General features: G+C 40.2%; 1 protein-coding gene across 1 annotated transcript in view; it reads left to right on the top strand.

Moving 5' to 3' along the window:
• The first annotated feature begins 602 nt into the window (after positions 1 to 602).
• SVEP1 (sushi, von Willebrand factor type A, EGF and pentraxin domain containing 1) overlaps positions 603 to 17,992 on the top strand; it is a 161,053-nt gene continuing 143,663 nt past the window's right edge. Inside the window, exon 1 of the mRNA XM_040963410.1 lies at positions 603 to 1,124. Within this exon, the coding sequence (XP_040819344.1) occupies positions 603 to 1,124 (522 nt within the window). The remainder of the gene's footprint in view (positions 1,125 to 17,992) is intronic.

Genomic DNA, 17,992 nt, shown 5'->3' on the forward strand with positions numbered 1-17,992 from the left:
GTGTTTTCTTCTGCAAAGTGTTTCCAATTACTGTGGCACTCTCGGTATCTGGATCCATCTCCAGTGAATTCCTCCACAGCTCCTGCCAGACATATGGGATCAATCAAGGCTTCGGTGCTGGTGCTCTTGCTGCGGGAATGCTGACAGCCTGACAGACAGACGCGGGGTTCTGGTGTCATGGAATCTCCGAGCCCTTGGCTGCATCCCGGGAGGAGAAGAGGGGGAGGAGAGAGATAGAGGCAGAGATAGACAGGGGAGTGGAGAGGAGAGAGCCAGAGACGCAGAGTGGGGGTGGAGGGAGAGAAGGAGGGAAGCAGGAGATCCTTGTTGACTGCCCCCTTTCCTTCAAACATTTTATAGGCTTCAGGCAGGGAGAGGAGGAGGAGAGAGGGACAGAGAGCTTGCGCCCTTCCCTCCCGAGTCCCCGAGCTGCCAGAGGCGTCTGGATTGTGTCCCCAGTGTCAGATGAAAGGGCGCTGAGGCTCGCGGCCGCTGCCCACGACCCGCTCCGCGCACGCCCCTCCACGAGCCGGGCCACCAGGCGCCTCTCCCCGCCGGGGCCGCCGCCTGTCCTCCGGGGCGGCCGCTCCGTCGCCAGCGCAATGTGGCCGCGTCTGGCCTTTTGTTACTGGGGTCTGGCGCTCGTCTCGGGCTGGGCGACCTTTCAGCAGATGGCCCCGTCGCGCAATTTCAGCTTCCGCCTCTTTCCCGAGGCCGCGCCGGGGGCTCTGGGGCGCCTGCCCGCGCCCACAGAGGAAGCGGCCGAGAGCAAAGTGGAACGGCTGGGCCAGGCGTTCCGGCGCCGCGTGCGGCGGCTGCGGGAGCTCAGCGAGCGCCTGGAGCTCGTCTTCCTGGTGGACGAGTCGTCCAGCGTGGGCCAAGCCAACTTTCTCAGCGAGCTCAAGTTCGTCCGCAAGCTGCTGTCCGACTTCCCCGTGGTGCCCACGGCCACTCGCGTGGCCATCGTGACCTTCTCGTCCAAGAACAACGTGGTACCGCGCGTGGATTACATCTCCACGCGCCGTGCGCATCAGCACAAGTGCGCACTGCTCAGCCGCGAGATCCCGGCCATCACCTACCGCGGCGGCGGCACCTACACCAAGGGCGCCTTCCAGCAAGCGGCGGTAAGGCGCCCGCCCCTCCTGCCCGGGTCCTGGCGCTTGCCGCCAGACCCTTCCCACACATCGCTACCTGCACGTCCCCACAGCGCGGCTCAGTCCTGGCCAAGGCGTAACCTCCCCAGGTCAAGCGTCTCCATTCCCCCGAATCAGCCTTTAGCACCCCACTTTTGTGAAAGTTCAAGTGGGGCAACGGGTTTTGAATGCCTAAGCAGAGGTCAGGCCACTTAAAAGATCCTGTTTGAGCCTGTTAGGAAAGAGGGGGTCCATCGGATGCTGCTCACATTCGTACCTGTTGGAACAGCCGGCAGCCAAGGGATTAGGCTTTAGGCAATGTTCCTAATGAGACGTGGTGTTTAGAATACCTCCGCATTTCTTGCTAGGGTACTGTATGCTTACAGCAGCGTGTCCTAGTCCTTTACGAAATATTTAGCCCCTGGAAAAGGAAATCAGTTTGGGTTGATGGACTTTTACAAAAACCTATCTCTTTAGATGACAAAGCACTTGATACTTAGTCAAAGACTATTTGGAACGTGTAGAAATACCTGACACATAATAAGGCCAGTCAATGTTTGTAGAATGAATGAAAAGGAGAAAGTCATGAAAGTATTACAACCGTATCACCCTTAAACATCTGCTGTTTGTACGTGATTGAACGCTCATCCAGTATGTATTTCTACACAGTTAGTGCCTTGTAGTTTAGCTTGTGTTTTCCATTGGTGCATGCTGATTAAAATGCTCTGCGTTAGCTGTGTACTATTCCACAGTTAGCTTCACTCAGCACCTCTAGTTCGGTACTTGGGATTTCTCTTTGCTGGGTTACAGAAAATGGAAATATTTGTAGAGTCTTCTGGTTACTTTTTACAAATAATTTTCTAAAAGTTGCGACTGCAAAGCTGTGAACTTTTTCAACTTCCTGATGCATATCCTCCATTCCTCCCTTGGAAGGTTGTAGGAATCTGTCTTCTTTCCGGAGGAGTGTCACAAGAGCTAATCTGTGACCTGCTCGCCAGTATAATGCATCATTAACTTTACTATCCTGATCAAGCAGACTTGAATAGAAGCATCATCTTACTGAATCCAAAGTATTGACTTTCAAAGGTCACATTTACCAATACTTTTATTGAGCATCTATGTTTATTTCTTTTGACAGTTACCTTGATGCATTTTATTTCCTCTTGCTGTCATTATACATTAATTTTTCTTAATGATTTATAAAAGCTCTTTATGTAGTAAAGCCCCAAATTCTCTTATTTTTTTTTTTGTATATGCTGCAAATTCGGTTTTGTTTCAGTTTTGTTCAGTTTGCTTTTGTAGATAACTGTGTTTTACTTTCATTTATGACAGCATTGGTAAAAGGATAATGTAAAGTTTGAATGCTCAAATCTATAAGATGTTTCCCTTAAGATCTTATATTTCCTTATAATCATAGAGTAGCCTTAACATTTCCGAAGTGTAGAAATTGTTTTCCATTTAATAGCTTAACTCATCTGGAACATTTGGTAGAATAAAAATGTACACTTTTGTTTTTTAAATAGTTAACCAATTGCACCAGTACCATTTGCTTAATAACCACTGATCCTATCAAGTTAAACTGAATTCCTCTTTTACCACATATCAGATGTGTAAGAGGATTTTTAATCTCTTCCTAGCTTTCTGTTTCATCCTATTGTTTTTAAGCTTTGCCAAGATGATTTAACTATGATAATTTTACAACATGTTTAAATATCTGCTCATTGAGATTCTCTCTTCATCTTTTACCTTTTTTGAAATCAGTACTTTTTATTAGTTAAATGAATTTTTAATTCACTTTCATATAGCCCAAATAAAATCATTAAGGATTTTGCTTTCAATATAAAATATAATAAACAGATTTTAGTTTTTCCAACTCAGAATATGATGTAGCCATTTCTACAGATTTTTTATGTCCTAAAGCAAAAGTATGATTTCTTAGAAATTAAGCCATGCATATATTTGTCAATATTAGTACCACAAATGTCATGTTACATTAAATTTTAAATGATTATTATTTTAAAAATATGTCCTTTAGATTTTGATCATTGTTGAAATCCCTTTGATTCATTTTTCTTTCCTCTTTTAAGATACATTTTATTTCATTGATACTGAATATGACTTCTAGAAAACACAATAACCAGAAAAACCCATGAATCATTGTATGTTTGGCACACTTGGCTTTTTGCAGCAGTTTAGGTAACAGGTATGTTTTCAACCATGTATCTATAGCATGCATTAAAAGCACTTACCTAGAAGAGGGAGAAAACGTTTATTCTCTTATAATTTGGCTCCTTCTTCCTTTCCTTTGTTTTGTATTCCTGTTGCCATAATGTGTTACACTTCTGTGTCATTGTTTATGGTTATACAGTTTTCCACCTTGACTTTTTTTTTTTCTAATATTTATCCTATCATTACCTGTCATCATTCAGGGGGCACTTCAGGGAGTTCATGGAAAATTGAATGGGTCCCAAAACTAGTTCAGAATTTGGGGATCCATGTAAAAGGTTTTTCTATCACACGTTTTCCATGAATTTGTTGTAGACACCTTGCATGAATAGATTTCAAACTTTTTGCCCCCAGAACAGCTTGATTTTTTAATTAAGCTTTTTGAAGTTTTTTTTTTTTTTTTTGGTAGATTTAGGCTGTTATAGACAATAGTGTGAGACTGGCTTTGTCTATATGTCTAACGATTACAGAAGTAACATTATCACATTGAAGATTGTCTTTTACAGTCTTTGATACCTGTGTCAGGTTGTTCTGCAGAAAATGATACCTAACTGAATTTTTTCATGCAGTTTCCGTGTCTGCGGCTACAATCATTTGAATATCCCTTCCCTAACTTAACAGGTGAGAAGTGTTGTCCCATTTTGAACTACATTTCTATAGTAATGAAGTCGAACATTTTTCCAAAAACCATTGGCCTTATTTAGCTCTAACTTTTAAAAATATCCATTAAAACAATGATATTCACTTTTTTCCACATTTGATTGTGATCCATTTTTTACTCAGAGATGGTTGTTTTGCACTAAATCTTGATGACATGAATTGTGGTTGCCAAGTATAAAAGTATGGGGCAAATAATTTTTTTAATAGCACTTCACTTCCTTTTAAATTTTGTTTAGGATGATAGCATCTATCATTTTACAAATACGTTTGACCTATTTTTATTTGGTTTTCTCATTGCATATGAACTTTTTAAATTCAAAAGATTTGCGTGTTTATTTTAAAGCAGAGTAACAGAAACAAAGGAAGAGACACTGAGAGATCTTCCTTCGGTTGGTTCACTGCCTAAATAATCAAAATGACCAGGAACCAGAAGTAGGCACTCTCTGGGTCTGCCCTGTGGGTGGCATGAGCCGCAGTACTTGGATCATCCCCTCTGCAAAGCAACTGGGTCTACAACTTGTGTTCCAGTATAGGATGCCATTACGACAGGTGGCAGCTTGGCCTGATACAACACAACTCAGGCCTCATCATGTATGAAGTTTTAAGGGCCTTTGCCTTTAAGAAATGAAATTACTACATAAGGGTGCTTTGTTTATTGAAGTAGTACCACCAGGCAGGTTTTGGCTTTGCAGGCCCAGTTCCCTGTTGGACCTGGCTACTACACTGGGTACTCCTGAGATCCAGATGGCTAACTTTATTCTTAATGTCACTGCTCACCCTACAAAAAGAAAAAGCCTGATCATTGCATAGGAGAAAACCTTGCCATAAACCAGCCCTTCTGTTTGGTTTGGCCAGGATTCCCTGGGGCTTCTGAGAAGGCTGATCCAAGCCAATGAAATAGGTAATGAGTCAAGGACACAGTGCACCCCTTAAGACCCACTCAGTCTTCAGCTTTCTCCTTCCAAATACTACATCCTGTCTTGGAAAGTGGAATTGCCAACAAAGTTCCCAGTGTCTTACTTCAGTCTGGGTCCATTTGTAATTTAACAAGAAGAGATTTCTCAGATGTTTGTGTTCACTGAACTTCCCTTTGACTATTTTTCTTTTCTCATTTTGGATGCATTATGAGAAGGTACACAAGGTCAGCTGGACCCAGTCCCTGTCTAACCTGGAAGCTTACATGTTGTTATTTTAAATTGCGTATAAAACATCTTACAAAATTATGGGAGAACTCTTAAGCCTTTCCTTTCCAGGGAATAATTGTTTTATAATGACCTGTTGCTTGTGTTTTCTTTCTATCATATATTTAAAAGTCACCTTGCATCAGCTAAATATTTGGGCTTAGCACTATTATGGATGCCAGGCTCTCTATATCTCAAGTATTTTACATCGAGCTGAATCAGAGTCCCTGATTCCACTTTGCTTTTGCAAAATAGTTATGAAATAAGTATGACATGAAACTTCTTTTGAAAAAGCTGTGCTTTCCTCATTATTCTGGAGTTCCAGAAATATGATACTCTGGTGGGGACTGTGCAGTCTTGCCAAAAATCCCAGCTTTCAATGGCATGAAGACTGGAGATAGACAGACACACACTTCTCCGAGCTTCAAGGAAACAGCATCAACTGTGTGTCAGCACCAGTTCACGTTCTCATTCTTAGTTGGAGAGGAATCTTCTCTGAACCTGTGAAGAAATATATGTTATTAACATCTTCTAAAACAACCTGAAGATATGTGGCATGTAACTAGTTTAGAACCCAGATAAAGGAAACTAGGGTCTTCTTGTTTTTTGTCGTGAAACAGTCTGGCAACAATCTTCTTTAGTTTGCAGTGATCTTCCTGGTGTCCCTAGTGCTGAAGGCATGTGCGAAATTTTGAGTTCTTTCCTATATGAACAAGTGAAGGCTCCCATACAATTCACCATGGCTCCAGTTGTCCCAAATTCAAGAGTTGCTCACTAGTGCAGAGGCTAAATTTGTTCTTGTTCCTCTGGAAATATTCTCATTTATACTTCTAAAATTATAAGTCGGTTCTTGTGCTGCCTTTGGTTTTATAGCAGTACCTCTTTAAAAAGGTCCTTTTCAAAAACTTTGGAAGTGTGAATAGAAGGGAATGCAGTGGAATGGAGTGGAGTAGAATGAATGAATCTTCGATGTGTAATATAGAGCGAGACCTCAAGCTTATTTCCTAGGCAAAAAAAAAGTAGCACCAAAATTTTCAGTTGAAAGGAGAATAAATACTTCCCAAATATAGAATTTAAAGTAGTTCTACTTAGTCTAACATTGTCATATATTTGTCCTGTTATTTCTACATAAAGAACACTGATATCTAGCACTTTTGGATGAGCGTTTGGCATAGCTATTAAGAGGCTATGGGGATGCCTGCATCCTAGATCAGAGTGCCTGAGTTTGAACTCTGGCTTTGCTACCTGTAATGCACAACCTGGAGAACAAGAGGTGATGGCTCAAGTAACTGACCCCAACTCAAGCTTTGGTCTGGCCCAGCCCTCATTGCTGTGACATTTGGTTGGTGAACCAGTGAATGAGGGTACTTAATCTTTCTCTTGCTTTTCAAATACATTTTTTCAAATTAAATTTTTTTTGAAGTATGTCTGCTGATTCTGTTAGAAATTTATATCATTATTAGCTGCCACTACTATATATTATGCTTAGTTGAAATACATTGTGAGAAAACTTGGTAAAACCATTCTTTAAGTACTTCTTAAAGTACTGTATGAGGCTGGGGGTGGGAGGGCCGCTAGTTTGCCTTCTGAGCTTCCTTCTTAAGCCAATCGTTTGAGAATGAGCTTAGTGGTATACAATAAAAAGATTTAAAGTTCCCTAACTTAAATGTTAGGGAACATATTTGTTTCACAAATTAATTCTTGAGTAGAAAACTCAGAGCTTATTTGGCTGATCCATGATGTCTTCAGGGATCCAGGTCCTGCCTTTTAACTTTCTCCACGATCTTCACCTGTGCCTCGTAGCCTACAATGGCTGTTGGCACACTCCCCATTAGGCTTCACTCCAGACCTAAGGAAAAAGGACCAAAAAATCGTAGTTCTTTTAAGGCGGTCACTTACATTCTTAAAAATCACTTTCATGTAAATGTTACTAGGCAGAATTGGATCTTATGGGCACTGTTAGTTTCTGCAAAGGAGTGAGTGTCCGACAAGGGAAAGGACCGGAAATCCCACCTTATTTACTTCTCTAATTTACTGACCTGGCCGGGATTAAAATGGAAAAACTTGACCTCACCTAAACAAAAATATCTTTAACCTTGTGCCAGATACTTCGTTTGAAAAAACAGGTAAAGTTCCTGAACAGTGTATTAAAATATTAGTAATGGATATTTCATTTATTAGCTCCAAGAAGCCCCAAGGGAAACATTATTACTAAAAGTGACAGAGAAATTATATGCTCCAAAGCAAAATTGTATTCTACCTTTAATTTACTAGGCACCATTACACATTTCTCAGGCATGTGTGATTTTTCTTTGGGTTTTCTTAAGTGAAATGTCATCTTAAGAGACTTCCACATCAGAGGGGTATTTCCTGGTAAATATCGTCTCTGCCTTTCCTATAGATTTTTAAGACTTAACTAAATCCAAAGACCAAATAAAGAATGAATTTCTGGCAAAAAAAAAAAAGTCTGCTTATATACAGTCTTATTGGCTCTGATTGGCTGCTAGTTGTAGACACTAGAGACTCCACGAGAGTTGTAATTTATGAGTGTTGTACACTTGAAATGAATGGAAAAAAAAATGGGATCTGCAAAGCATTAGGAAGAGCATTTCCCTTTTGAAGACAAAATGTTATTGATTTGAGAGAGAGAGAAAATTAAAGCTCCTATCCATTGATTGACTTCTTAGTTTATTATGATAATCATGATGGGACTCCGGGCCAAAGCTGTGTGAGCTAGGAATGTAATCCAGGTCTTCCACGTGAGTGGCAGGGACTCAATTGCTGGAGTCATCATCACTGCCTCAACAGGACGTTGCAGTCAGGAGCTCGAGGTGCGTTACAAACTTGGCACTAGAATGTAGGATATGACCCACATTTTGCTATTACTCTCTATGAAGAGATTTTAAAAGTATTCATGGGCCCAGCGCGATGGCACAGTGGTTAAGGTCCTCGCCTTGCACCCCGGGATCCCATATGGGCGCCGGTTCTATCCCAGCAGCCCCGCTTCCCTTCCAGCTCCCTGCCTGTGGCCTGGGAAAGCAGTCGAGGATGGCCCAAAGCTTTGGGAACCTGCACCCGTGTGGGAGACCCGGAAGAGGCTCCTGGCTTCAGATCGGCATAGCATCGGCCATTGCGCTCACTTGGGGAGTGAAGCATGGGATGGAAGATCTTGCTCTCTGTCTCTCCTCTCTGTATATCTGCCTCTCCAATAAAAAAATAATAAAAATAAATCTTTAAAAAAAAAAAGCTGGGGCACAGAGTGTCCTCTCAAAAAAAAAAAAAGTATTCATAATCTCTGCTATCTTCCTCATTCAAGGTTATGTTTTGCTTGCCTAAAGTTAAACAATAGACAAGGGCAATGTAGTACAGTGGGTGAAACTACTGCTTGGGATGCCCAGTCCTATGTCAGAAGGCCTGGTTCAAATCCTGCCTATTCTACTTTGGTCCCGCTTCCTGCTAACATGCATCCCAGGGAGCAGCAGGCAGTCATTCTAGCTCTTGGGTTTCTGCGACCCAAGAGGGAGACTGAATGGGGTTCACAGCTTTGGCTGTGTACAACCCCTCAGCTGTGTGGAGTATTTGGGGAGTGAACCATTGAATGGACAATCTCTGTCTCTGTGTGGCTCTGCCTTTCACATAAACGTTTGAAAAGATAATAGCTAAGCAGCAAATATTCTTCAAATTCAAAATAATGTATATGTGTATATAGATCTCATAGTTATAGCTAAATGTAGATTCTAATAACTGCATATATTACATTTTGTGGCAAGTAATTGTAATTTGAAATTAAGGAGAAAATTAATTCCTACAAAATGAATAGAGAAAAAGCTTTTCTAAAGAGTTTTTAGTGAGAATTACTACATGATTGAGTCATTTGCTAAGTAAAAGCAATGACATCAAGTTGGATGTTTTCCCAAATTTAAGCACTTGCCAGAAGCACTTGAGGTATGTAAGTTTGACTTTCTAGTTTCCTAATTCCTGTTTTTTGCAATTTCAGAAGAGTATGGTAAAGTTACAGTATGTTTGTAGTAAAAGTATAAACCTGAAAGCCAATATTTACCAATTTTGTATAAGGGAATAATTTTCAAGATGCAAAAATCCCCTTGAAAGTATGTTCATCCCAGTTTTACTTGGGATAGGAAAAGCGGAGAAGCAATTAGGCTAACATGTGGGAGAGCCCAATAAATTACACTCCTCTTCATCACTCCCAAGTTCTAGATGAACTGAGCTATCAGCAAACAAGAAGAAAAGCAGATGACAATAAACAAACAAACAAACAAACTGCCCTTATCTTCTGATAATGAAACAGTGGCTTGGATGCATAGGTTCCTAACCATGATTTTGAATTAGACTGACTTTCCTCCCCAGGAACAGGCAGTGCATTGCCCATTACAGCAGAGCAGGTGGCTGCTCAGCTGTGTTAAACTCAGATGGGCTCCCTCGGGGTAGGCAATGGATCAAGGGGTGGAGCTTAGGAAACCCCTTCTCCCAGGGAGAGGAGTGGGAGAGTAGGGGCACTAGATGGGCAACATTGAGCTTTAATAACTGAAGAAAGGACTTTAAATTTTATTTTGATTTATGAAGCACAGAGAGTTCCCATTGGCTGGTTGACTTCCCAAATGGCTTGTGGTTTGCTCTACCATAATTGCAACTGGACAACACCAATGCTAAGAGCTAGCAACTCAATCCAGGTCTTCCGAAAGGGTGGCAGACACCCAGTGCTGCAGCCATTATGACTACCTGCCAGGGTCTGCAATATCAGAAACTGGAGGCACCATATGAATGCTGAAATGAACCCATGTGTTCTAGCATGAGATATGAGCACCTTGGCCACTAGACAAAACACCTGCCTCTAGAAGACTATTCTAGAATAATGAAAAGCCCATACTGACAAGTATTGACAATAAAATTATATGTTTAAAAACCTATTTGCTGGCATACTAAAACTGACCTAACATCATTTTGAGGTAAAACTTCATGTATTTATTTGCCATCATTATGCAGATTTTATGTTAAAACTTCCAGTTTCATAATGTATATAGGAAGTATGAAATCATTGTCTTACCTAATCAGAAGTGATTGAAAGTTGACATAGCTTCAGGGCGTCTGGAGGCATAGCCTGGAGTGATCAGTCTCACTTGTAAAAGTCATTTTTAAAGTTTCAGTTTCTGCCTTAACTATGCAAAAATTTTGCATTCTGTTCTGCAGTACTGTTCGGCTTTAAGGGAGGAAGTGGTACATTAGTTTGCTGTCAGGAAATTGAAACTATTCCAGCCTTTTCTGGTGAATGCCAAGTGCTGTGCCCTTGAGTCTTCAGGGCTGGCAGTTGTGCTGAGTTGAAGAAGAATGCCCTGGGCATCCTGCTCCTGGTTTAGCTGTTCACACTGGATCTTGAAAGTGAGATTCAGAAAGAAGTCTGCCGAGGGGTGAAAGCCATCGTGTCTCTCCTGGGCCAGCTCTCAGAAGTCTTACGGTCAAAATATGATACAGACTTGTGTGTTGAGGCTACAGATGGTGATAAGTGCTGCGTCTGTTGCCTTCCTGTGAGGTCAGTAGGCCAACGGTGGCTCTCATTGGCTTGTCACAAACGGAAAGAGATGCTGGCACTACTCTGTCAGTCTTTTTCTTTTTCCTTAGAGAAAGAGAGAGCGAGAAAGAGGGAGCGCACATGTGCTCTGGATCACTCTTCAACTGTGTGCAATAGCCTGGGGTGAGCCAGGCTGAAGCCAGGAGCTAGGAACTCCAGGCAGGTTTCTCATGTGGGAGAAAGGAACTCGCTCACTGGGGTCATTGCTGCCACCTCTCAGGGTTCTCATCAGTAAGAGGTGAGAATCAAGAGCAGGAGCTCGGGATGGCACCCAGATACTCTGATAAAGGACACAGGTGTCCTAAAGGTATGCTAACTGCTGGGTCACATGCCTCCCACACTCTCTCTTGTTCTTACCAATGAGACTTAAAAAGGGCACTTTTTTTTCAGGAAAGAAAGATGTTTTCTAGCATTATAATGATATCATGTGCAAACAATATAATTGCCTCCAAATGAGCCATTTTTCACAAGTAATTCATTCTGTGGGTCGCAAGTGATACTCTTTATTGTGATTTTTGCCCCATGCAGCAAAAGGCAATCCATTTCATTGCTGTTATCAATGGAGGCAATCCAGACATAATTCAGCTATGATGTTTTATGCTGCGTTTTGATTGGCAACTGTCTTTAACTGTGCATTCCTTTTGACCTACACCAGCTTAATCCAAGTATAGACTAAGATTCCACCAGGTTTAGCCCAATTTTATAACTTTTACAAACATACTGCCAATAAAATTAAAATGATTTTATTTACTTATTTGTGTTTTTCATATTACTGTTCCTAGCCAAAATTTCTCTCTTGTTAGTCATGTTCTTTCAAAATATGCATGCTTGGCTTTTAAGTGTTGCAACAGAAGTGATGATTTCAAGCAGTGATTGTTGGAATTTTCTAGCAATAAAGACACCAAACTTAAGGCTGTTTGTAAATAGCCCAATCTAGTGAGTAAACACATTTTAAATATGCATCTGTTGAGGAGGTTATGTGGAATTCTTCTCTGTTGTCCAAGGTTTGACATCAGGGCTCACAATGGCACTGAGTAGTGTACAGTTTAAAGAAAACCATGAATAACAGAAGGATGCATTCCCTCAGAGTCTATAGATACTGTCCAGAACTGGCACTACAAAGTCATATCAGTCTCTCCTATTCAGCAACTTGTTTTAGTTTATGGCAACAGAGAACTAGGGAGCCAGAGAGAAGCAGACAGAGAAACAGAGCAAGGAATTAGGACTTGGATATTGAGTAAGTGTACAGCCCTCGAAAGAGAGAAAGAGAGAAAGAGAGAGAGAAAGAGAGAAAGAAAGGAAGAAAGGAAGAAAGAAAGAGAGAAAGAAAGAGAGAGAAAGAAAGAAAGAAAGAAAGAAAGAAAGAAAGAAAGAGAAAGAAAGAAAGAGAAAGAAAGAAAGAAAGAAGGAAAGAAAGAAAGAAAGAAAGAAAGAAAGAAAGAAAGAAAGAAAGAAAGAAAGAAAGAAAGAAAGAAAGAAAGAAAGAAAGAAAGAAGGGAGGGAGGGAGGGAGGGAGGAAGGAGAGAGAAGGGAAAGAAGGGGAGAAAGGAAATAAGGAAGAAAAGTCTTTGCTGTCCTTCATGCAGTTCTTCCAACTCACTATATGCACAGTGGACCAGCTTTCTGTATACTGGCTGCAGGCTTCCTTGGGCAGAAGCCATGATTTTCCCTGTGCTTGTGTACTGAAAAAGTGAGCTGAAAACACAACAAGTATCTCACTTTGGGCCCTACCAGAAGCACACCTTGAGATGAGAATTGGAGTCTGAGTAAAATATTTTGGAGGTAATCCTAGTAAATGCTTAGAGGACAGAGGTCTATGAGATAACAAGGCAAGGCAGCCAGTAGCATGTAATGATCATGGGAACTTCATCCTCTGAGGAGCAGCAGGAGCAGGTGTAGGATTTAAGCTATGGAAGAATCACAGTGGAAGGGTGTAGGATCCCAGATGCTCACAGACCTCATGTCAGTGACTGCTGAGGGTGGTTCCCTGAAGGGCACTGTTCTTAGTCACCTCCATGTTTCTTGCAGGCTGGTAGAGTGGTCCTAGGCACCTGCTGTGTCTGCAATCAGACACAGATGTTGGCATGGGACATCTTCCCATGGGGTCCTCCTACTTGTGGGTAGAAGGGAAAGTTGAGAGGATCAGCTGTGCAATCAACATGTGGCAGAGCAACAATGTGTGGTTATTCCATGGTGAAGGAGAACTGAGAATATAGTGGGTTCTCTTTTTAAGATTTATTTTATTTTTATTGGAAAGTCAGATATACAGAGAGGAGGAGAGACAGAGAGGAAAAATCTTCCATTCACTGATTCACTCTCCATGTAGCCACAATGGCCAGAGCTGAACTGATCCAAAGTCAGGAGCCAGGAGCCTCCTCCTGATCTCCCACACAGGTGCAGGGTACCAAGGCTTTGAGCAGTCTTCTCCTGCTTTCCCAAGCCACAAGCATGGAACTGGTTGGGAAGCGGGGCCTCCCAGGATTAGAAGGAGTACCTATTTGGGATCCTGAAACATTCAAGGCAAGGACTTTAGAGTCTAGGCTGCCACACCAGGCCCTCTGCCCCCCCCCGAGAAAGTACTTTAACTCAAATTACTTTCTACCCTGCTCAGAAAGAAAGTTCCAGCAGTAGTAGCAAGTTTGTGCTACTAGAAGTAAAATCTGATGGGAAAAAATTAAGTTTTCCAAATAACTGACACATGGACCAGCAGTCCGTGGTCTACAAAGAATCTGTAATGCTTTCTTTAATTCACTTTTTTTTCAAGATTTCCCTTTTCCCCTATAATTTCAAGGCATATGATCCAGTGTCAGAATTGAGTAGACAAATATGGCTAGAAATAGAGTTCCTTTGAGGACTTTTACAATCTATGTTAACCTATCTATGTTTTTCCAAAAGGTGAGAACATACTGTAGCAAAATGTCTTGTTAGATGAGGGAATGTGTTTACACAGAGCTCTTGTAGCACTTGTCTTTCCTCTGCCTACTGTGGTCAGAGATCACTTCTTGCTTGACTCCATATCTCCTACAAAGCCCAGAAAACAATATCTTAATAAGATAGAATTCTTGAACACATGTGTTTTCAGCATATTAAATATGCTTAATTTCATTAGTTTTTCTTTCCTTCTTTCCTTTCTTCTTTCTTCTTTCTTTTTCTTTTCTTTCTTTTTTTTTTTTTTTGTTACAAAGAGAGAGAGAATGAGAGAATACTCCCATTGATGGGATTCTTCCCTAATGCCCACAATGGTTGAGACTGAGTTGGGCTAAAGTCCAGAGCCAGGAGCCAGGAACCAGGAGCTCACTCCAGGCCACCCACATGGTTGTTTGAGCTGTGGCCACAGCTTGCAGAGGTTTGCTTTATCAGGAAGCTGGAGACTGAAGCAATACCAGGATCAAAGCTAGTTACTGTGGTGTGGTATACAAATATACTAACCAGTGTCTTAAACGATCAAACATCTGCCCCAATGTTTAATTTTCAGTATATCAAGGATAGTATTTTGCGTCTCTGAGATGGAAATAAATAGAACATGTATAGCTATGCTTTCTCAAAGGAATATTCAGTGGATGCCTTCATTTTCAAGTGACGGAATTTTGGCAAATTGATCCTTCAGATCATTTTCCTATGGAACCGGTATAAACTGTTGAGTGATGTGTAAGATAAGTGTGCATCTCTACATTTTCTCTCTTAAATCTGGTCAAGGAAGAAAACCCTACAGCACCTCTGCAGAGAAGCCCACTCTTCAAGTTATGACGCATCTGCGGACTCCAGATATTTTTTTTGGAAGATTGATTTATTTCAAAGAGTTATAGAAAGAGGGGAAGAGACATAGAAAGAGCTATCTTCCAGCCGTTTTTTTTTACTCCCCAGATAACTGCCATCCCAGCACTGGACCACGCTGAAACCTTGATCCAGGAGCTTCATCCAGATCTCCCACATGGGCAGTAGGGACCCAATACTTGAACCATCTTCTGCTGCCTTTTCCAGACCATTAATAGGGAGCTGGATTCGAAGTGGAGTAGCCAGGACCTGGTGCCACATGGGATGCTAAAATTGCCAGGCTGCAGCTCAATCCTCTGCTCCTCAGTGCCAGCACCAGCTCTAGGATTTGAATGTACGCCACTCTCATCTCACTATCAAGTTTGCCCTTTGCCCCTGCTGTCATACCACCCTGATTGCAGCAGACACTGAGTAGTGATTTTTCTACTTCTCTACCAAGGACAGTGTCACCTCTTTCTTAGCTCAGGAGTCGTTTTAGTCACTGTTTTCCCTATTCTTCAGTTCCATCTTGTCAGCTTACAAAACCATAATTACTGGCTTTCATTCACAGATTGGAATAAAATGCTGGAAGCATTGCAATTGTAGATATGTAATGAGGTATCTTGGTGGCAGACACAAGCCAAAACACAAAGTTAATTTGTGTTTTGTACACATCTTATGCACACAATTAAAAGATAATTTCATGATTTTTGAAAATAATTTGTACAATCAAACAAAGTTTAGCTGTGTGGAATTTTCTAAATCTTTTTATATCATGTAGGTACTTAAAAACTTTGACCCACTCGATTTGGGCTTTTCTAATTTGGAACATGCTATCTACAATGGATATTTCTATTTATGAATAGAAATCAACTCAAAGTCATTAGTAGTTTAATCTGTTTTTTAAAGATTTGCAACACAAAGTATTTTGCTCCATAATGATTAATTAATGTAGTCATTCAGACAAACACAAAAGAGAAAAAAATCCAAATACCACTGATTTGTAATGCTAATAAATGTCACAAATTAAATATTGTTTTGGTAAATTTAGGATAACTGTAACAAACAGAATACACAGTAAGTTCATGAACTTAAAATTTTCCTCCAGCCTCCACCCCTTTGAATACTCCACGTGTCCATTGATTTTATTTGAAATTTATTTGGCTTTTGAAGCATTCTGGAGTTAAACTGCTGCTTCAGTCCAAGTATTTGCAATGTGATGATTAGAGTTCCTGTGTCTTTTACATATTCTAAACTCCTAGTAAACTTTGCTTCCTTGTTGTTATTACAACACCTGGAAGAAAGACATAATTTCTTTCATGGTGGGTTTGAATCATAAATAGCATTTTTTTGCTTTCTAACGCCAATATTTTTACAGTTGTATTCGCCCAATGATTACACCATGTCTCTTGACATTTGATTTATTGTGGAAGGACAATTTGGCCAGATAAAATTCTAGAACAGCTTTTCTATTGGACAAATCCAGGCCTATCACCAAAGTCTTTCATCCTTTGTGACCCATCGCAATCCACAGCACTGTTCCTGAAAATCACACCACCCTTGCCATCATTTGCTTGTCTGTGGGGTTATTATTTTCCATTTGGGTGGCAGGTACCCATCCAAAGGTGTGAGACATGATTTATGTTCTTTCTTCTAGCAATTTGTCTTAGAGCTCAAGAAGCCCTAAAGACTAGTTTTGTTTTGTTTTTAAGCAGTAGATACAGAATATAGAATGAAATTGTATACAGAGGACTATAGCAATATCATTCACATATGGAGTGAATGAAGGTTATATGTAAAGAGAAGCACAACCTACTGTGTGACTCCAGGAGGAAATGTAAAGAAGGCTGAAGAGAGAAGCCAATGCAGTTTCTACTTAACTTGTTTATTCCTAATTCCAGTTTCTAGTGAGGCTCAGCCTTCTGCTCTTATATTGGAGAGGCTATTCCCATGTGTGTCCAATAAACCTCCTACTTTATGTAACCTGATGACATGAATAGCCAAGTGGGGTTAAGATAATCTAGGTAAATTTTGATTTCAAGACTATGCAAATACCTTTTAAATTTCTTGCTATTTAATTCAATATTTTAAACAATATGGTGCTATATTTTCATCATATGTAAGTATTATATACATACACATGCATACAGTTTTTTAAAATCAAGGGTACAGGATTAACATATAATGTAATATAATATACATGACAAAATGATGAAAGGATTTAATAGTTAATGTTCTAATTTATTAGAACATTTATACATATTTACCAAAATATCTACAAATATTTTATAAACACATTCATTTTTATGCATGAGAGAAAATGCATTGCATTTGCCTGTCTGGAATATTACTCATGCACCAAAAAGAAATAGAATCCTGACATTTGCTCCAAAGTAGATGGGGTTGGAGAATTTTTTTTATTTTATGTAAAGGGAACAGATTTCATGTATTCTGCATTAACAATTTTAAGAAACTAAAGATACTTCCAGCCATACACTCACTTTATCACTCCCACTCTTCTTTCTTATTTTTGTGTCCACTCTCGCAATGACATACATTGTTTACTTTATAATCTCAAGTTTAACTCATCATTCAATAAAGAATTCAACAAACAGTAAGTACATAAGCCACTGTTCCTCAAGAGTATAGAAGAGGACTGAAAGCAATAATCAAACCTCAAAATGTCATTTTTTTGTATTTTGGATACTGGAGTACATGGAAAATAAACATTTTTCTTTTGAAGACTGGCTTATTTCCTTAGGCATAGTGGTTTCCAGGTAGGTATTTTATTTTTAAAGATAGAAGTTTATCATTTGATGCAGCTTGGTAGTATTCCATTATGTACATGTACCACAATTTATTTAGTCATCAATTGAAAGATGTTGGGTTGGTTCCCTGCCTTAGCTATTGTGAGTCAAGCTGTTTTAAATGTAGGGGTACAGTTAATTTGCGTGCTAATTTCACTTTTTTGGATAAATGTTCAAGTTTCTGAGAAATCTGCATACTGTCTTCCATTATGGTTGTGCTACTTTGCATAACCACCAGCAGTGCATTAGGGTTCTTTTTTCCTTAGATCCTCTCCAGCATTTATTGTTTATTGATTTAAAAATGTTAGCCTTTCTTACCACAGTAAAGTGAAAGGTCCTTGTGTTTCGCTTTGTTTTGTTCTTTGCATATCTGATGGCTAGTGATTTTGAGCAGGTTTTTTTTTTTTTTTATGTATCTGTGGGCCATTTTTATTTCATCCTTTAAAAACTGCCAGTTCAGGTTCTGTGTCTATTTCTTAACTGGATTGTCTGTTTTATAGTTGAGTTTTTGAGCTCAATATATATCCCCGATAGTAATCCTTTATCAGTTGCATAGTTTGCAAATATTTTCCCCATTCTTTTGTCTCTTTACTTCAAGTGTTTTCTTTGCTGTTGAGAAACTTCTTAGCCTGATGTAATTCAATT

Source organism: Ochotona curzoniae, unplaced genomic scaffold, assembly GCF_017591425.1.
Source record: "Ochotona curzoniae isolate NIBS_2020 unplaced genomic scaffold, NIBS_Ocur_1.0 scaffold_3208, whole genome shotgun sequence".
Taxonomy (NCBI): domain Eukaryota; kingdom Metazoa; phylum Chordata; class Mammalia; order Lagomorpha; family Ochotonidae; genus Ochotona; species Ochotona curzoniae.